Source organism: Ostrea edulis, chromosome 7 (genome assembly GCF_947568905.1).
Source record: "Ostrea edulis chromosome 7, xbOstEdul1.1, whole genome shotgun sequence".
In the NCBI taxonomy this organism is placed as follows: domain Eukaryota; kingdom Metazoa; phylum Mollusca; class Bivalvia; order Ostreida; family Ostreidae; genus Ostrea; species Ostrea edulis.
Window position 1 is genome coordinate 61,768,654 of NC_079170.1, and position 22,432 is coordinate 61,791,085.

General features: G+C 33.4%; 2 protein-coding genes across 3 annotated transcripts in view; both read right to left on the reverse strand.

The window, feature by feature from the left end:
• Window positions 1-6,368, reverse strand: part of LOC130048338 (thioredoxin reductase 1, cytoplasmic-like) — a 38,737-nt gene extending 32,369 nt beyond the window's left edge. Inside the window, exons 1-2 of the mRNA XM_056144936.1 lie at window positions 6,209-6,368; window positions 5,024-5,187 (exon numbers count right to left, since the gene is read on the reverse strand). Of these exons, the coding sequence (XP_056000911.1) occupies window positions 5,024-5,131 (108 nt within the window). The 5' untranslated portion in view covers window positions 5,132-5,187; window positions 6,209-6,368. The remainder of the gene's footprint in view (window positions 1-5,023; window positions 5,188-6,208) is intronic.
• Window positions 6,369-8,826: 2,458 nt separating this feature from the next.
• Window positions 8,827-22,432, reverse strand: part of LOC130048341 (aminoacylase-1-like) — a 33,534-nt gene continuing 19,928 nt past the window's right edge. For both annotated transcript variants that reach the window (XM_056144939.1, XM_056144940.1), the window contains exons 9-16: window positions 20,434-20,507; window positions 20,028-20,077; window positions 17,641-17,704; window positions 16,087-16,135; window positions 14,303-14,409; window positions 13,290-13,369; window positions 11,760-11,820; window positions 8,827-10,477 (exon numbers count right to left, since the gene is read on the reverse strand). In XM_056144939.1, coding sequence (XP_056000914.1) covers window positions 10,325-10,477; window positions 11,760-11,820; window positions 13,290-13,369; window positions 14,303-14,409; window positions 16,087-16,135; window positions 17,641-17,704; window positions 20,028-20,077; window positions 20,434-20,507 — 638 coding nt within the window. In that variant the 3' untranslated portion in view covers window positions 8,827-10,324. The remainder of the gene's footprint in view (window positions 10,478-11,759; window positions 11,821-13,289; window positions 13,370-14,302; window positions 14,410-16,086; window positions 16,136-17,640; window positions 17,705-20,027; window positions 20,078-20,433; window positions 20,508-22,432) is intronic.

Here is a 22,432-nt window from a genome sequence, read left to right on the forward strand (position 1 = left end):
AACAGCGTATAAATAACCCTCAAGTAATTTTTGGTTGAGAGATTTATAATGTTAACAAAATGCTGACAATTTCCCCCCGACTTGGTTTCTGTTAATTCAATCAATACAATACAGCTAGCTGAATAAACTGATTAATTACAAATGGCTGCTGAAACACTTACTAGATCATGTATTTCTTTAATATCTTAACTATGAAATTTCTGGTGGTTAGGTGGGCTGTAATTTCCAACTTTGGCATGTCTCATTTCCTAGTACATAGTATTCTATGCAAATACTGCAAGTGCTTGATGTGACAAAAATTCACATGTAAATCATACAATGAAAACTATGTACAATCATATAGAGTGGTTATTTCAATTTCTTTCTTTTAATATAAGTGAATATTTAACAATTTAATGTCAAGTGTCTATATGTTGAAAAATTATACAGACATACTCAAACATACATTAAATTTTTTTTATTGTACAGAATTTATTCAATGAGATTTTTGAAGGCTAAAATATTACATTAGATTTTATCTGTGGAACACAAAGCTACAAGTACTGCGTAAATAAAACAATTCATCTTTTGTGTATTCCATTATATCAAATATTGACAGCTTTTGATTGAGTAAACTTTGTGCATGATAGAAATATATCTCCTTTGTAGGAATCTTAGTCCATCATTATTCTAATCAATGGGTAGTGATGGGTAATCGGACCAAAAACCATAATCGATTATCAGTAATAATCGGACACATGTAATCGATTAATAATCGATCATAATCGCAATTGTCATTGAAGTGGTTTTTTCTCTCAAAATAGATACATATATATGGAAACAACATTTCAATTTTCTTTTTTGGTCAACGATGTTGGCGACTTTTATTTTGTAATCGATTAGTAGCATCATAGAGCTCTAAATGACCGACAATCGATCATTGGCGACAAACTGTTTCATCACTATCAATGCATGGATACTAACAATAAAAAATTTGGCACATTATTTGATAATGAAATCTTTTAATATGAAATCTTTTAATATTCTACAAATAATTAATAGGAGAGTTTCAAGTTACTGCCGACATTTTATTCAAAATTCACACACCACAGTCATGTGACTTCCCAAGTTTTAATAGCCCTTGATATTCCAGTGCAGATGATACAAGTAAAAGTTTTCAAACATGATATAATGTGATGCCGAGGCCAGTCATGCCGATACAAGAAATAAATGGGGGTAAAGGTGTTAGGGCAGGAGTGAGGGGCGATGATCATTACTCCAACACTATTCAGAGACAGAGAGGGGGGATGAAGAAGTTACAAAATTTGTTATGGTCATACATATGTTTCTTGGGGCAGTAAATGCAACAGTCGCATGGTCAGTGAAGCGGCAAAGTTTAAATTCTATTGGTCAATTTTGGACGCTTATAAACTTAAAGGGCTACAGAGCTATCAATACTTGGACAGTATAGTGCTTGTTAACTTCAGTTCAGTGTTTCAATACAGAGTAGGGCCGAAATGATACTCCAAGATAGGGTTGAAACGATTTACCGAAATATCGATACTGTTCAATATAAAAGCTCGATTCTGTGTCTTGCATGATCTTCAGTTTGATACGTTTTTTAAAATCAGGTTTGGTAAAATCCATCGGGCTTGACCTATATTATTATTTTTACATGCATGTATTGCAAGAGGGACAAAATGGCGTCTGACAATGGTCAGACTGTTGTTAACAATAATGAACTTAATCAGTTTAAACTACAGAGCCAACAGGCGCATCTTACTGTTCTGCGGCTTGGAAACAGTTTACTTTTGAAATTCTGATTGTGAATCTTCGTAATCAAATTTTTCTTCAAATTAATTATTATTGGTTTCTTCTATAAAATGTATCGTATGCAATACGTATCGTGAAGAGGTTGTATCGTTTCAGCCCTACTTTAAGATATAATACTTAATTATATATATTGCAATACTCGTGTCACAATTCAACACTTATAATATAAAAGGAACAAATAATAATACTCTCTGTTTCAGATACTTGATAAATCTTTGATATATATTACACATCCGCAGAGTCATACCCCCCCCCCCCCCCCCCCCCCCCAAGTTAAAAAAAAAAAAAAAAAACAATGTTGAACTCGGTGTATTTGCAGATGTGATAATTATATTAAGGAAGCTGATTATGCCCTGAATTCAGACTACGTTAATAGTACATACAATTCATGTAAGGGTTGTATCAATGTATTATATGCAACACAAATACTTAAATTATATCTAATTGCAAGAGAGAAAACTTGCATTTTCATTTTAATCATTAGAACTATGAACAATTTATTAATCTTTTTAAAATACCATGTACTTTCACTACCTTGATTATGCTACTTAACAAAAAAATGTGCTACTTTCTCATGTCGACATATATGGATGTCTCGCATCTTAGAAAGGTGACAACATACACTATGTACAAACCGCTGACCGCAGTATTTACTACAGACATCGGCTTGTACACAGTGAACATACAAACTGTCTTTGATCACTAATATTAGATTAAACTATATAACATTGTATAAAGTGGAAAGACATTTTTTCTTCTCTATAAATATATAACCATAACACCCTATGCTCCCTCGATCCAGAACTCTGCAGTCCAGTGATCAAAGCCTACTACAAGTGCCATTTATCACTTCATCTGTGATTCAAACTCGAGCTTTTAGTGTGGCTGGCCCTAAACTGTGGAATATGCTCTACCATATGATATCAGAACTGCTGCTAGTCTCTGTATCTTTAAATCTAAACTAAAGACTCATCTGTTTGCAATTCATTACGTCAACTAGTCTGCAGATGAACTTAAGTCAAGATTACTATGTTCTGCAACCATAATGGACTCCTTATCTTCACCTAATAGTCATTTGTTCTTATACAACTTATTCTTTTGTTAATCAAATAGCGTTTAGAGCAATATGAATTTTATGCACTACAAAATAAATTTATTATATTATCATTATTATCATAATTGTACTCCAAGTATGCAGTAACCTTATATGACTGTCAGGGCTAGCTGTCACAGTTCCAAAAATTTTCGGCTCAGGTCGGTTCTAAATTTTCTACTTCTGGTTTGGGTATTTCGGTTCGGGTCAATACAACTATTTTAAAAATCTAATATATACAGTTAAAATCAAAAACCTTTATTGTATTTTGTCACAATAATTACTTGCGGATGTGAACTGAGGTTTAGACTCGACATCCATGGTACTATACAGCATTGTCACTTCTACTCATTTCCATCCATGCTTTCAATGTTTTGTCATTGACGATGTTGCTCTTGTGGCGTATTTTCAATGTGCCTGACATTAGGGCTGTGCGGTGCACCGAAAATTTCGGTGCACCGCGATTCATACCATTCGATTCGATGCACCGATTACAAATTCCGGATTTCGGTTCGGTTCGGTTTAGATTTTACTTACACCAAAACAACAAATATGGCGTCCGAGTGATGTTGAAAACATGTGGTTTTTTATGCAACGGAGATTTAAATCACTACTGTGTTAAGAGTTAGCATTTTCACCACTCAGATACCAACAGAATATGGTCCGTAAGATCATTGCAGTTTATCTTTACATGACATATAGCATTTCTGTCAGTGGTGGAGTGAAATCAACATCGTAAGTAATGACACAGATTTGACAGTTAACATTAGATAGAATGTTCTATCGTTAAAATGATAATGTCCTACGGACCCGATTTAACGATAGAATGCGTCCTATATACCTGCAATGTAGCAAAATGAAAATTGCACACAGTGCATGTTTCGGTAAAATTATGTAACACATCACTCATATGCATTTGGAAAGTTATCTTAACGACCCACTTGGGCCGTTCTTATTTGCAAATTAGGTAAGCGTTCGTTTTTGGAAAACAGCATGCAGCAGGGTGTTCCGATGGCAGTTTCCGGTAAAATGGCAGTCAGTTCGAATCGAGAAAAGTGACATTTCAAAGTGTTGAGTTTACAATATTATTATACGATTTTTTACAGTGTTAAGGACTTACAAATTACCAATGAGGTTAGTTGTATATAAATTTAACTTTAAATGTACGCGTTTATTCTTTGATAAGTTTAAAATCGTTTTGGAGCGATTCCGCAATTTTCTGCTACATTACGGGTATATGGGAGGTATTCTAACTGTGGTGAGGGCCTGTCCCGAGACACAGTTAGATTATTCTAACTAAGTTAACATGAGAGAAGTAAATCAATAAAGGAGAGATTTTCAAAGACTCTCAATTGATAGAATTGTTGAATTTTTGCATATCAATGAAAACAATATCATATACATTTTAGATTCACTATAGATTTGTTTAATAATCCAAAACTTATGCAGCACATTAATATAACAAATTTTGATAGACTGTCAGTGTTTTCTTTTTTCTATCAAAGTTATAAAATGCCATTATGAATAGATATGATGTTTACAAATGACAACATATAGTTATATAACTTGAATTAAATCAAATCAAATATGTTACTCATTAAAATTGTTAATTTTTGTGGTGTCATTAGATAAATTGGATCTAACATGAACCGAATCGAAAATAACCGAACCGTGCTGTTCTGAATCGAAACCGAACCGAATCGAGCTAACCCTGAATCGTCCCAGCCCTACCTGACATATCTTACATATACTGTCATTATTTACAGTTTTGTCCACAATGCCATCATTTAACAATTGATCAAAATACAGCTACCTTTGAGGATTTTGACGACATAATGATTCTATTTTAAAAACCAAACCCAAAAACGGAAATATGGAAAAAATGGAACTGAACTCACCCCTAACAACATGACCCACAGTTTTCAGTTATTTCGGGTACCCGTTGCAGCCCTAATGACTGTACATATGAATGTAAGCACTTGCTTAAGAGAGAACTACACAATATCATTTTATGCATAAAAGTCACGTTTTGGTACAACTCTATATTTTTTAAGTAAGTAGGGTACTGTACACAGAATTCTCTTCTATTTCGCCTTAGCTTTAGTGTACTGCTCTTACCTTTTTACAAAATGGACAGGTAGTCTTGCTGAAGATCATCACCTTGTTGTTGGAGACATAGTCACTGATGGTCTCCTTCAGACCCCCATTACCAGTCACGGGGGGCATCTTGCCACCTCTACCCTCACTCCAGTCTGTGTTGACCCGTTTGATTTTGTTTCACTCTATTTAGAAAACAGAAAATGTTGACTATGTAACGAGTTTAACATTACTGACTACCACATCCAATAATGATTTTACACATCCTCCTTACTTGTCACCTGTCCCAACATGGCTTTGGATGACCCGATTCTCTGTTTAGGTTCTCTAGGTGAAGACCTGTTGAGTTGTGATCTCTGGGTTTTCATAATTCATAATACAAGTTATCAAAAGGGTATATCAAAAGAATTACAATATATGAAAATATTTTTACTAGGCCTATCTTATTTTCTTCATCATATTTTGACAACAGAAAAATCAAAAAATGTCTAAATTTAGTCTGGAAAATTCTACATCCAGTGTGCTATGTAATGTGGGTATATGTACCAGGGATCTAGAATCTCACTCAAATGTAAAAACCAAACAAATACAAAGAAAAGAGAAAAATAATAAAGATGTTCAGAGAAACAATGTCATTCTAAGAATGGTGGTCACACATGACTGATCTTCAAAGAAAGGAAAATATACCACTTTCATGTTATTTTGTAAACATGCTGGGCGTGTCTCCAATTTCTGTCAGTGTTCTGATGAGCAGGATTGTATGTAAACACTGTAATGATATTTCACTGAAATTTTCAGCGACAAACTAGTGGAAAGAGAAACAGAATTCTGACGAGTGTTACTAATTACTTAAAACCTTTTTAAATCCTAGGTGTGTAATAAACTTTGAAACCATGAATAATAGCACTGAGCTACAGACCGAGCATGAACAATGCAGAGGAAATTCGAACTACACAATCAAAAGTGGCAACACTTCATGAAAATTCATACACATTCGATAATAAGCAATGTTATACATGCTAAATTTTACTGATTCAACCCGTGAAAAACCATCTACAGAGGACTAGCGACAAAGCCACCATCGGACCAAAATTAGAAAGTTTGGTTCTTTATAAAGCTGCAGCAAGAAAATATGAAGACATGACACCTTTCAAAAATTTTCACATCAATAGAAAATTTGAACTGAAAAAACATAATTACAAATACCTGTGTGGTTAGTATCTCGAAATGATTACTGTACTGTTAGGTATCCTTCTGCGTAAAAATACCGCCAATCACGTGGTACAATCGAGACGTAATGTATATTTTCTGCCTTGTCACGGTAATCCCGGTCCGGCCCAGTTGAGTATTTAGGACTGCATGTCATGGTTTAGTTCCAAGAAATACACATATATATATATACGTATTTTTTCTGAGTAGCTTGAGTTGTTTGGTTGGTTGGTTTTGTTTTCTTTCTACCTTTTTTAAAAATAGTTTACCTCCAGGAGCCGAAAGTGAACATAAAGTGTAAAGGAGTTCGAAGTTTTACTAATATCTGTTGTCCGCGTCTTTAGTTGTACCACTTGTACCACTACACTAACACAGTTTGCAGAGTGGCGGGTCAATTTTTAAATTTTTTTTTTTTTTTACATTTTCAGCCAAAAGGTTCAGTACTATAGTGGCGTCTCCAGGGGGTCGAACACCCCCCCCCCCTCTCCCTTTCGTCAAAAAATTTTGCGAAAGATAAAAATAACGCATTTTGAGGGTCGAACCCCACCCCCTTGAAAACCAACAAAATTTTTACATTTTCAGCCAAAAGGTTCAGTGGCATCTCCAGGGGGTAAAAAAAACCAACTCTCCCTTTCATAAAAAAAATTTTGCGAAAAAGATCAAAATAACGCATTTTGAGGGTCTCCCCCCCCCCCCCCCCCCCCCCCCCCCTTTGAAAACAAAAATTAATGGTAGACCCCCCCCCCCCCTGCCTTAAAAAATTCCTAGATCTACCCCTGACCTACATGTAACAGTTACACACACACACACACACACCCTTCTAGATCTATATTATGGCACATGGGCTAGGACATTGGTACTTGAACTAATAAATGACAAAACATGAAAGGGACATTTTCACATGTAATTAGCTGTCATTTTGTTACCAGAAATTGAATTCTATGAAAATTGCTATTTTATAAACATGTATACATGTAATATATTTCAGAAATAACACCAGCATTCAAAATTATATTTTTAACCTCAAAGCATGATTAAATAATAATTGTCTTGCAAGACAATAACTCTTCCTTATATATTTCTTTACACTAAAAGCAGTTATCTACTGTAGTTTTATTGGGTTTCTCTGTTTTTGTACAAAATAAAATATTAAATGTTTTCCATATATATATTCCTATGCCGTTGAGAGAAAAAGGTTGTCATCACTTTCACAGCCCTTTAGTGATTTACATATATACAAATAATGATCTAAGGTTTAGGTGCATGGGAACAGAAGAGGGAGCAAATTATGGGCAAGAAATCCAGAAACTCATTAAAAGAGTGATGTGGCCTAAGGCATCTTTCCAGCAAAGCAGTTAAGAGAATCCCTTTTTCATAAATTGTCAGTAAAAGTACAAGCTATGAAATCCAAAGAATGAACTAAATACATGTATACATATAAATATACCTATCGGCTCTGAACAAAGTAAATTTTCTTTTCAAATACTAAATTGGATTTTTCTTTTGGGAAGCCATTCATGGTGTGGGATGGGGTGAAATAGAGAAGGGAGGAAAAAGATAAGAGAGAGGAGGGAGAAAAAAAGAGGGGAGACAGGGAAGATAGAGAAAGAGGCACAAGGGGGGGGGGTCCAACCCATGATTTTATTAAATGAAAATTAATGATAATTAAGAGCTTTTTGTCTCAAAATCTTTTAAAAAGTATATGTTTAAATATTTGGCATAGACTTGAAAACATGCCATCTGATTTTCTAAGATCTGCATTAACCAAATGCAACATATATCATGATTTCTGAATAGATCAGATGTAATTTTGTGTATTTTAAAAATACATATAGCTTCTACACATTTTAAACATTATAAGTAAGTATATAAATTCTGTAATTTGTTTTGGCATGAAATTCATGGAAAATCCACAAAAATTGAGTGCCAACAAAATATATAATTATAAATATTACGAAAATTTCATATTTACACCTTAACAAGATAATTTTGTTTTATTGGAAAAAAATAATAGGAATAAAGCTATGAACTTCTACATCAGCAACCATTGTCTCAGAATAAAATGTGCACCATGTTTCCTTTCTCTCACCAGAGAGTACATGTGTTATGCAAGCTTCATTTTCACCTCTGTCAAAATCTTGTAGGAATATATTCATGTTATTGTATCATATACAATTTTAGGTAAACTTCACTCTGTATCATAACCAATACATTAAAATAAAATGGTGGAAACTGACACGTCATATGTGCCACTTCTACAACAGACAGTGCCTGATTTTCAATGGGCAGGTTCAGTAGAATTGGTGTCCGCTCTCAATGTGTGCTCTATCAGAAACATCTCCGCTCTCAATGTGTGCTCTGTCAGAGACATCTCCACTCTCAATGTGTGCTCTGTCAGAGACATCTCCGCTCTCAATGTGTGCTCTGTCAGACATCTCCGCTCTCAATGTGTGCTCTGTCAGACATCTCCGCTCTCAATGTGTGCTCTGTCAGACATCTCCGCTCTCAATGTGTGCTCTGTCTTGTTTGGCACTAGTAACTACAACTATAGCTTTGCATACAATGCATTTGTCTTATGCATGTAAAAGGATAATTAAACCCAACTAACAACTACAGGTATTTTCACAGTTTTATTATTAATTCTCAAATTAAGAATCATAATCATCACATTAACTTGACTTATATCACCCATGATGTACATAAACCATTCAATATATATTAATTAAAAACACGCAAAACAAAGTATTGACACTTCTGAATGATCATGATTTCTTCTCTCTTGACATTGATTGAAAAATCAACATTTAAAACATAATTTTCTGTTGCATATAAAAATCTAAATAGTGTAGTATAAAAAGATTTTTTTCATTTAAAAAAAAATGTATTTAATAGCACTTATTTTCCTCTCAAATAAATCTATTTTGAGATAGTTGTTTCCCTTTAGAGAACTCAAATACTCAACCTGTAAATTGCAAAGGAAGTAATTAAATCACTTGAATCTGGCTGAAAAATCTACTAAGTAATACATTGTGCAATATTACTTCATTGCTGGAATTAGGGATTAAAATTCTGGAAATGCTTAAAAACTTATATCATTGCGAATTGCATTCTATCACTCTGTACATAACAAAGGCATCAAGGAGAAATGATTAACACAAGAGAAATTCAATATGGATGAAAAAGTGGAGGACTTTTGAAATTGAAAACTATCAAATTTACTTTATTTAGTCAGAAAAATGTAGTTAAAAAAACCTTGAACCCGCGATCTACAGTACAGTTCAGAAGTTGACGTGCTAACCTACTTAGCTACTCACCTAGACAATGAACTACAAAAGGAAAAGACAAATATTACTGATACTTATATTTTCATTCATGTTTTAAAAGGAAGTCAACCATTATGACACTGTAGAGTAACCCCCTTAACAGCAAAATTTGTTTCAAATATTTTATACCTAGGTTGTTTTTAAATTTCTAATGTTGTAACGGTAACAGAAGCACCTTTCATATTTCTTCCCATCTTCCTTGCTGAACATATTGCTCTCTGCCATTCACGTGTTCACTAAATTTAATGCACCTCTAACACATAACTCGAAACTTGCTTGCTTTCTATCACAATTAAACCAATCAACTTTTAATCATCACAAATATCATTTTAAAACTTGGACTACATATTAGGAGACAGTAAAAAACTCCTGATACACAAAATCAGCATCAGATGTAATAATCAAATATTGTATCTCTTCAATACATGTTTGTCCAATTTTTTTGCTTCCTTGATAATTTGATATCTTGATAATATCACAATAATTTTATTTCTCGAGTACATCAGGATAATTTGAGATCTTGATATCAAAATAATTTTCCTTCTCAATCATATTAGGATAATTTGGAATTTTGATGATACCACAATAATTCTCTTTCCTAATCACATCCCAATAATCTGACATGCTGATGACATCACAATAATTTTACTTTTCAATCACATCAGGATATTTTGACACCTTATTGATATCACAATAATTTCATTTCTCAATCACATCCAAATAATTTGACACCTTGATGACACCACAGTAATTTTACATCTTATGACGTTCTTGATGACATCATATAAATTTACTTCCTAGGTACGTTGGCCAAAGCTGGGATAAGCTCACAATACACGTCTACTCCCTTCAGGAAAACTTTCTCGTTGAGGAACTCATTGTGGTCATGCAACAATATTGGGGTTTTGTTCATGGGTGAAAATCCAAGAGCAGGAATTCCAATCTAAAAGGAAGAAAAGTGCCTTATTTGTAATAATTATATACCAGTATAATATCTGAAATAAAAACAATAGCCTCTCTGAAAATTGCAAATTCCTCAAGGAAGAATTTGGGTATAGACATGAACTACAGTATTGGGTCAGCGCATTAATTATATAGTTCCAGTTTGATAAAAATGAATGTCCCTTGCCAGTTTAATTAATGTAAAAAATCAGTTATTTTCTGTATTAGTGAGTTCAATTTTAATACTGTATACAGTGTAGTGGAATGACAGTCTCTGTTATGGTTGAAATATCATTTTCTAGTCAATTTGCCTGTGATCTTGACCTTGTCCACATGACTTTGTTAAAAAAAACTGGAGATTGTTTTTAGGTAAAACAAATGTCTCCCCAGCTCCCCAAATTGAAAGTGCTCCAAATGAGACTTCCTCCCCTTAATGTACTGCATGGTATAGAGGAGAAAGCATGAGCAGGAACATATACATTATGAACTCTGATAAGCCACAGAGGAGAAGTGTTCACAAACTATTATACACCCTCCATCCCTCAGATCCACTAACTTAAATGATTGATAATGATTGATTGTATCTTGCTTAACGTCTCGCTCGAGAATTTTTCACTCATATGGAGATGTCACCAAGACCGGTGAAGGGCTTCAAATTTAGGCCTATGCTCGGCGCTTATGGCCATTGAGCAGTGAGGATTCTTTAACATTCCACACCTACTGTGACACGGGTCATCCATTTTTAAGGTCATCTCCGAGGACCTGTGACATTCACATCTGATGCCGAGCGTTTGACGATGAAACTGTCACTACCTGTTTTAACGACTTAGGTCTGTCGCAGCCGGGATTCGAACCCCGGCCTTCCGCATGTGGGGCGAACGCTCTAACCTCTTGGCCACCACGGCGGTTCTATAACTTAAATGAAAACAATAACTTAAAAGAAAACAATTGGATCCTCTTTTCCTTACAATATGCACATCTGCAAATGGCATTGAAGTATTTAAAAGTTTTCAGTATATCGGATAAACCATATAGGAGAAGAAGTGTTCACAAGTTATTTTAACATCCTCCACCCCTCTTAGATCCACTATAACTTTTACGAAAATAATTGGATCCTCCTGTCCCGACAATATGCACATCCACAAATGGCAATGAAGCATTGTACCTCCATCAAAACTTTGTAGGGAATACCAATAAGTCTGACACCTCACCACAATGTAAATTAGTTTATATGACTAATTGTGCCATCATGCGTTAATAAAGGCTATGATTATTAATCTTACCTCTCTGAGATATCTTATGTCTGTGGCGGCAGGAAATATCTCAATCTCTATCTTGAAGTTTCTACAATTTCAATAGAAACCAGCGTGAGAAATATATTCAAGAATCTTGAAAATTCAGTGTAGAACAACTGACAACTCTAATATTCAATATAAAATAATACAGAATATTCAACTACTCTAAAATTCAATATGGAATATATCTTAAATATAATTTGTTTTTGTTAAAAAGCAATATTGTCTCCCCAGCTCCCCAAATTGAAAGTGCTCCAAATTACATCTCCCTCCCCTTGATGAACTGCATGGTATGGAAGAGAAAGCATGAGCAGGAAAATAGACATTATGATCTGCACTTTGTACATTGAAGAAAAAGATGGAGAAAAAATTCAACATCGATGTCGTTGTATGCTGAAGTTCCAGTAGGAAAGTGAAGATACCATTGCACATGAAAAAAAAGCTATAAAACAGTCCTCTTTTAAGTCTTTCATCCATTGTTACTTGTAGGAAAAAATTAGATCCCTGGGTCAACATTATTAAATGATAATGAAGTATTGTACAAATGCTATCCAATGAGCATAGAAGTGTTCAAAAGCTATTTTACAACCTCTACAACTCTCAGATCAACTATAATTATAAGGTAACAATTGGATCTTCATGTCCCAACAATATGTGCATCTGCAAATGGTAATGAAACATTGTACATATAGTTTCAAGTTTATTGGATAAGCCATATTGGAGGGGAAGTGTTCACAAGCTATTTTACATCCTCCACCCCTATTATAACTTTAAAGTTGTATGGTCTGAATTGCAACAAGTTTTTTTCCACCTTGTAAAAATGCTATTAAATTATCACACGTACATATTTATGAGGCTGTGCGACAGGTCATACTTTATTTCACCTGTTTTAGCCAGAATTATTTTAATTCTGTGTTTACAAAAAACCATCACTCGGTCATTACAAGTGACAGTCCAGTGCCAACTTTCAGATCATCGGTAAATTAAAACAAGAAAATTGGAGAAATTCATTTTTGATGAAAATTTGTGATATTCATCAATCATACATGTAGAATGAAGTGTCTTTAAGGTGTAATTAATGTATAACAACCATGCTTCATATCTAATTAATACCATCTAGTACTGGGACAGTGTCCTACTGTACTAAAAAACACCAGGTTTTCATCACCGTAAGTAAAGTGTTCACAATATAAACATTTTGTTTAGATAAGTCATACAAAGAATTTTCAGAATTTATAATTGGGAATTTTTCAGTCAGATTTTGGGGAAATTTCATGGAATTTTGGACTGGAACTGGGGTCGAATATTGGCCCCAAATCAGCCCCCCCCCCCCCCCCCCCCCCACCTCCCCCCACTGAAATACAATTTTGTTATTTTCTAATGACTTTGAATATGGCATAATTTCAGTTAGTCTTGGATTCGAATACATGTATATATGTGTAACACATACTTGGGTGTCTTACCATGGCCTACAAACATAATTGACAGCCATGGGTCTGAAGCACAATTTTTACTCACAGTTTTTCAAACACGGAGCTGAAGGTGCTCCACCATGGAGAGCTTTGATCTGTGGATGTCATGCCCTGCATGGGATTGTACTACAAGAGGAAAACAAAGTTCTGAGCCTTCATCATTTTTTGTTTTTCCAGAGCACAAAATAAAAAGATTAATGAAAACCAATTTTAATTTGCTAAAAAAGGAAAACTTAAGAGTAGGTCTCCTCATAATTACACATCAACAAACCTAATTTTTCAAAAATAATTCTACAAAACTTGATGCCAACAAATCTTGACCAAAACACAGAATTGTAGAAATTTACAACTGGCATCAATTACTGTAAATATCACAATAAACTTTGTGAGGGTCTACTTGAGGCTTTTCCATTCCCCCCCCCCCCCCCCCCCCCCCCAGGTACAGTGACTGTCTTTGATGTAGGGCCCTACGAAATATGTCAAGACTAATTAATACTAGGAAATGTTGTGATTAAGGTAGCTCACTACACCAAGACTAACACTTTTTATGACACCACGTCACAAGATGGCAAGTTAAATGTTTTGGGAAATTATTTGTATCAATCGATTTATTTGTATATCTATGTGGCTCAGTGGATAAAAGTATCGGGTTTCTGACCCGCAGATCCCGCATTCAAATCCGCCAGACATATTTCATATTTGTTGAAATAATGAAAAATAATGAAAAAATTGTTGAAAATATTTGTTGAAATAAATTTTTGATTTTGATCAAAAATTGCATATTTTCTGCCTTTTTGACATGTGTACTTCTTACATATCATCAGATCTTTCAAAATCAAATAATTTGTGCTGATTTGAGAATTTTTTTCAAGGTGTAGTGGGCCCTTTTCAATGCATTGAAATGGAATTGTCATTAACTCCAAATACACTGTACTTCAATTCACATTTCAACAGAAGTTCACTGAAAGTTCATTCTGGTAAGGAAATGTTATACATAGTTGTGACTTTAAATGAAGTATTACATGTAAAATAATTCTAAATTATAATTTGCCATCTAACCTGCAAAAACTCGTAAGTAACATCTTCTCCCGCCTCTTTCATCCAATTCTTCATCATCGCCTCAAAGTCTTCCAGCTTCTCCGTCGGTGAAATTCTGATGTCAAATCCTGTCACAGTATTAGTTTATATCAATCATTATCAAATATTTCACACAGCGCATTTTGTAGTACTGCACATGTTCGTTCTTTATAACATGGATCAAAATTTGGAATGTATATCACTTGTATATATGATATATTCATAGACATCAAAATTCATTTAATCTAAGCTTTGTCAATATATGATCAGGAAATACATTAATTGTTTAATATTGTATATTACATGCTGAACTTTGTGCATTAATCAATAAAATGTAATTCTACAAAAATTTGCTACCATAATTTTGTTAGATTTGAAATTCAATTTCTATAGTTAAAATACTGTATAATGAATAACCTAAAAAAAAAATGGATTTATATAAATTTTCATTTTGTAAGAGTCAAATTCCTATGAAACTGACCCCCGTGAATTTGAATCATTCAACGTAGTTCTTGATACTGTATACTGTGAAAGCCACCCCTCCCCTGTATCTTACATCTGCCCATTCTTCCATCATCCTTTAAAAATGGGTAAATCTAAGCAAAATAATTACTGTGAAGTTAAAAAAAAGAGAGAAAGAAAAGAAAACACTGATGCAGACAAATTCTATTAATGGGACAGAGTTGTTTTCAGTGTGTCTGGATGAAAACAACAAATCCTCCTGAGCATAACATTTCCAAGAACATCCATACGGTTACTGGAACCACTTTATGGCTCAAATTAGTGCACCAAGCACAAAAAACCCATGCAACTTACCTAAAACCATGTAACCTACCTAAAAACATGTAGCCTACCTAAAACCATGTAACCTACCTAAAACCATGTAACCTACCTAAAAACATGTAACCTACCTAAAAACCATGTAACCTACCTAAAACCATGTAGCCTACCTAAAAACCATGTAATCTACCTAAAACCATGTAATCTACCTAAAAACATGTAACCTACTTAAAAACATGTAACCTACCTAAAAACATGTAACCTACCTAAAACCATGTAACCTACCTAAAAACCATGTAACCTACCTAAAAACATGTAACCTACCTAAAAACCATGTAACCTACCTAAAACCATGTAACCTACCTAAAACCATGTAGCCTACCTAAAAACATGTAACCTACCTAAAAACATGTAGCCTACCTAAAACCATGTAGCCTACCTAAAAACCATGTAACCTACCTAAAAACATGTAGCCTACCTAAAACCATGTAACCTACCTAAAAACATGTAACCTAGCTACCTAAAAACATGTAACCTACCTAAAACCATGTAACCTACCTAAAACCATGTAACCTACCTAAAAACATGTAACCTAGCTACCTAAAAACATTTAACCTACCTAAAAACCATGTAACCTACCTAAAACCATGTAACCTACCTAAAAACATGTAACCTACCTAAAAACATGTAACCTACCTAAAAACCATGTAGCCTACCTAAAAACATGTAACCTACCTAAAAACATGTAGCCAACTTAAAAACATGTAACCTACCTAAAAACATGTAACCTACCTAAAACCATGTAGCCTACCTAAAAACATGTAACCTACCTAAAAACATGTAGCCAACTTAAAAACATGTAACCTACCTAAAAACATGTAACCTACCTAAAACCATGTAACCTAGCTATCTAAAAACATGTAACCTACCTAAAACCATGTAACCTACCTAAAAACATGTAACCTACCTAAAACCATGTAACCTACCTAAAAACATCTCTGATGGAACGACATTGAGGGAACCGTCTACTCCTCCCTGTGCAATAGAAAGCACAAATAGTCAAACTGTGTTAATAAATGTTGGCAATAATTAAGAGTCTAAACTGTTTTCTGATTGTTTCTGAAGCCCATGTTTGTGTTGAGGAGGTACTCTACATCGTCATAATGGCTGACTTCCTTCAAAAACACGGAGGAAAAAATCAGTATCAGCAATATTTGACTTCTCCTTTTCAATTTAAATCCCTAGCCGAGTAGCTCAGTAAGTTAGCATACCGATTGGTGTACTGTAGGTTGCAGGTTCGAGTACAGCAGGGGTTTTAAGTTTTTTTCAGATTATCTTCTACTAAAACTGTATTTTTTGACAAAATAAAGTAAATTTGAAAATTTTCTACTTCAAAATATTGTTGTACATATAAATCCTCCACTTTTCATCTACATCAAATTTCTCTGGCGTAGCATACCTCCTGAAAGTTTCACAGTGACAGGTTTTGAGTGAAGATGTGGGTTTTAGGGAACTACGGCTGACAAACTGTAACATTATACTGCAAGGGATGTTTCCAACCAAATCATTAACGTACACACAAGGATCTTTTGTGTTGACACAAGTGATTTGACTGTTAAACTAACTCTCTATCACTATTAATGTTGTATTACTTACTGCCTGAATATGTAAATTCCATAAAATAACCATCACTAATTTTTCTGTTCAAATGAAGACTTCTATGGCGCCATATTTTGTCTCCCAAAATTGAAGATCGAGTTCCTATAGTTTGTTTTTTGAATTAGCGAAATCCAAGTAGTATGTAGAGATACAATGTATCAGTAACTAGATAAAGCAGACTATAGGAACTCTTCAATTCCAGGAGATAAAATATTGTGCCATGGAAATCTTCATTTGAACGGAAAATGTAGTGCCTGTTTTCATTTTGGGATTTTTATACCTAAATGGTAAGCAATACAGCATTAATAGTGATAGAGAGTTAGTTTAACAGTCAAATCACTTAATTGAAGTGAACAGCAGTGTCACCTAAGTGCAAATTAATAACTAGAACTGGCTGAAGCTTAAAGTAAATTTCCAGACATGAATTATGAAGGACTGCTCTGAGATTCGGTGAAGGCGTCAGTCCAAATATTCAGCCAAGCCGAATCTCAGCCGAGATTAGGGTGGGTCTTACAAATCAATTTATTCCAAGAGCATACCCTCAATGCATCACCTTAACTGTACTGCATCAAATCTCCATCTAATACAATCACAGATTTATGAATTAAATTTTGTAACAGACCACATCTAAAATTATGTTGAAACCTTTCTAAATTTATGCTTTCCTGCAGTTTGAGTGGTTGTTTGGCAGCTTGTGATAATTTTTTAGGCAATATACAAATGCTGTGATAAACATTTACACCTATTGATTTGTATAGAAATACATGTACCTTATCAAACCAAAAAATTCAACTAAGGGAAACAACTCTTTACAACTCCGAAAATTGCATATTTATAACAGACTATGTTTAGTTGGGTGCTGACAACCCTAGCAACGTTACCTTAAGGTTGGTCAAGTTGACTGTTGTTACATCACCGAGTCGTAAACAACCTTTTGTTTTTAACCTGCAAAATCAATTATTATGTATATGTCAATGGTTTTTTTTATCATCACACAACAGTACTCTTCCCAGTTTCATAACACGGGTTCGGAAAAATGATAGGGACTAGTAGCACAGGTTCATAATTATGCAAATTAGGTAGGTCAATCATTCATGTGCCACATAAATAAAACAACATGTCATCCTTTGAAATTGTTAACATTGACGGTAAAAGACCTTGTTTTGTCACCAAGGTTGTTCCAAGAGGATTTTGTGTCTTTTATGAAGTGAAAATAATTTTCAGTTTCTTCACACTGTGAAATAGCAACAATGTCACAATGAAATTGAAAGTAAAAAATTTCTGTCACATTTCGGTTGTGGAATAGACAGTAAATTAAAATGTGCATTTAATGATAGTTGTGTGATAAATAGAATCTTACATTGATTTCATGCTTATGAAAAATCAAATTATGAAATTCGTTACTGGATTCGCCAAGGCTCGGGAAATATCAAATCCAGTAACTCATTTCATAAATTTCATATGCCATAAGCACTCATTCAAGATCCTTTATTTACAATCTGATCCCACCTCTGGTGTGTCCAGGGGTCCGTGTTTGCCCAACTATCTATTTTGTATTGCTTGTAGGAGTTATGAGATTGATCACTGTTCGTTATCTTCACCTTGCACCTATATTATTATATAATAATATAGGTCTGTACTTTAGTCAGATTGAGTCAAATCCTGAAATTAAAGTTCTGACCATTATGGTTCAGATTTTATAGCAACTGGATTATATATTTACAACATCCTGGCATTTAATTGCATTGTCCTTCATATTTTTAGGAAATTGACTTCACTTAAACAACAGAACTAATGCATAGATAAAAAGGGGTTTTGAAGTTGACATGTATTTATTTGTTCTTTCCTGATGTCAATATAGAAATACATGTAACAGACAAATTTCTCACATATACACGGAGTTTCACAGTCACTAACTACACAGAGTACAATCATCACAATTTCAGTATCTTTACACAAGCACACATTCTATAAATAAACAAGCACACATTCTATAAATAAACAATGACACATTCTATAAATAAACAATGACACATTCTATAAATAAACAATGACGTTTTATCTTTACACAAGCACACATTCTATAAATAAACAATGATGTTTTATCTTTACACAAGCACACATTCTATAAATAAACAATGACACATTCTATAAATAAACAATGACACATTCTATAAATAAACAATGACGTTTTATCTTTACACAAGCACACATTCTATAAATAAACAATGACGTTTTATCTTTGCACAAGCACACATTCTATAAATAAACAATGACGTTTTATCTTTGCACAAGCACACATTCTATAAATAAACAATGACGTTTTATCTTTACACAAGCACACATTCTATAAATAAACAATGACGTTTTATCTTTACACAAGCACACATTCTATAAATAAACAATGACGTTTTATCTTTGCACAAGCACACATTCTATAAATAAACAATGATGTTTTCTTGCCATGTCTATAAATTATATTCTTAAAGTTACTGTCTCATTGTCAAGTCCAAACGAGTCGTAAATTTGGCCACAGTTGATTTATATAACGAAAACAAAGCGCAGAGGGAGTTAAATCAGACAATTAACTATCCATTCCACTAGGAAACACAGGCGATGTGTCACCGAAGTAAACACCTAATTAACACCGTCAAGCTAGCCCCAGGTATTCATCGTTATCTAGGTAAGGTCCAAGCGGAAATAATTATAAACTTGACGTCATGAGTGAAGGTGTGTACATCCGCGCTACCACCACTCGGTCCTTCAGATGAGACAGTAAAAATCGAGGCCCCGCGTCACAGCAGGTGTGGCACAATAAAGATCCCTCCCTGCTCAAAGGCCGTAAGCACCGAGCTTAGGCCTAAATTTTGCAGCCCTTCACCAGCAATGGTGATGTCTCCATATGAGTAAAATATTCTTATGTGGGACATTAAACAACATACAATCATCAATACCACTTCTCGATTTTGAGAATGAAGAACAATGAAATATGTCTTACGGGACCCAATTTCCACTTCTCAAGATCGAACATTTGACAGATCAAAAGTAAACTTTCTTAGTTAAATGTATATAGGGGGAAAATTTTGAAAGATCAAGAACTTCAAGAGATCGAAGTTCAATCCGCCAAAAGTCACCTGTAAACATCAGACGATTTAATAAAAGGGCATTACCTGTCAAGTAGGAAATAAACATATCAATTCGGAGCCATGGTTGAAATACTGAATAGTGTTTAAAATGAATAAACATAAATCTCTGTATTGACTCTTACTTCTTTTCTTGCTCATCCCTGAACGACAGGAAGCTGTTGATCACTCTCCTCTATCAAGAGATCAAAATAGTCTTTTAGTTGACATACATTACACTGTAAGAAAGAACTATAAACAAATACATGTACTGCATTAAAGCTAGGGCCTCTGACAAGATTACAAACTTATAAAAAATTTGGCCTCATGTTTACGTTGACAAATTTGATCTACATTATAGTAATCTCTCTGTGGTATACATGTTTGTGGCTACACATCTATATCTGACCATAAAAGATTCAAGATTGTCATATCAGAAAAGTCTCCAACAGAGAAATAAATTTTCATAGTTATATTTACATCCTGAAAGACCTTACATCTTCAATAAATGCCATGCTAGCTTTAAGAAATGATTTGCATGTATATACCAACCACTTTTTCTGCTGCATTGTCCTCTATGAACCTTGACCCATGACCTGGTTTCCCTGGACATTTAACTCGCACCCCTATGTGAAAAAGATTTCCTTCAATATCATAATTTATGAATATCAAAACTTTGCAATTTAGGAATTTAAATTTTCTCCCGAGTATTGCACAATAAAAAGCTTAAATCAGAAGTTATGTACACATGTACCAGTATTATGTAATATTGGTCCATTTTTCAACTCTTGAGATCATAGCGTTTTGTGATCTAAAGTGACATTCATTTCTTATAATATTTCTCTGTGACATATGACCTGGACAAATATTACTTTGTTATTATGATATTAAAAACATTATTTTTAATCAATGATTTTCATCTTGATCAAATGACCAGTCTCCAAACATTGTCTAGTCATAAGCAGCCCTTTTGAAAATATGAACGACTTTCTCTCCATACAATGGCCTGAAACAGTTATTGCTAACTTTTCAGAAATGACCTTGACCTTTCCCAATTGACCTTAGTTCAAGGTCATGTTACAATGTCTGATTATGAGCAAACTTTATTCCAAGTATTTAAAAAAAAAATCTGCCATCTTTCCATTACAGATGTCACCCAAATTTTAACTTTGTATGATCTTGATCAAATTATAGACCTATCTAGTTTCAAGTGCCAAACACAATGTGATCCATAAAGTCTCTCCATATATATGGCATGGAAAAAATATTTCTAAATTTTTATCAATACCCTTTACTTTGGCCAAATGAGCATGTTTTACGGTCATGACATTCTGTGCATGGTCTTCGTAAGCTTTAGTAGTTTAAAATAAACATAAATAACAACCTTTACTAGTTTTAGTTTAGTTTAATGGTTATAAATAAACAACCTTTACTAGTTTTAGTATAGTTCAATGGTTATAAATAACAACTTTTACTAGTTTTAGTTTAGTTTAATGGTTATAAATAACAACCTTTACTAGTTTTAGTATAGTTTAATGGTTATAAATGGCAACCTCTACTACTTTTAGTATAGTTTAATGGTTATAAATAACAACCTTTACTAGTTTTAGTTTAATTTAATGATTATAAATGGCAACCTTTACTAGTTTTAGTATAGTTTAATGGTTATAAATAACAACCTTTACTAGTTTTAGTATAGTTTAATGGTTATAAATAACAACTTTTACTAGTTTTAGTATAGTTTAATGATTATAAATGGCAACCTTTACTAGTTTTAGTATAGTTTAATGGTTATAAATAACAACCTTTACTAGTTTTAGTATCGTTTAATGGTTATAAATAACAACCTTTACTAGTTTTAGTATAGTTTAATGGTTATAAATAACAACCTTTACTAGTTTTAGTATAGTGTAATGGTTATAAATGGCAACCTTTACTAGTTTTAGTATAGTTTAATGGTTATAAATAACAACCTTTACTAGTTTTAGTTTAGTTTAACCATTATAAATGGCAACCTTTACTAGTTTTAGTTTAGTTTAATGGTTATAAATAACAACCTTTACTAGTTTTAGTTTAGTTTAATGGTTATAAATGGCAACCTTTACTAGTTTTAGTATAGTTTAATGATTATAAATGGCAACCTTTACTAGTTTTAGTATAGTTTAATGGTTATAAATAACAACCTTTACTAGTTTTAGTATCGTTTAATGGTTATAAATAACAACCTTTACTAGTTTTAGTATAGTTTAATGGTTATAAATAACAACCTTTACTAGTTTTAGTATAGTGTAATGGTTATAAATGGCAACCTTTACTAGTTTTAGTATAGTTTAATGGTTATAAATAACAACCTTTACTAGTTTTAGTTTAGTTTAACCATTATAAATGGCAACCTTTACTAGTTTTAGTTTAGTTTAATGGTTATAAATAACAACCTTTACTAGTTTTAGTTTAGTTTAATGGTTATAAATGGCAACCTTTACTAGTTTTAGTATAGTTTAATGATTATAAATAACAACCTTTACTAGTTTTAGTATAGTTTAATGATTAT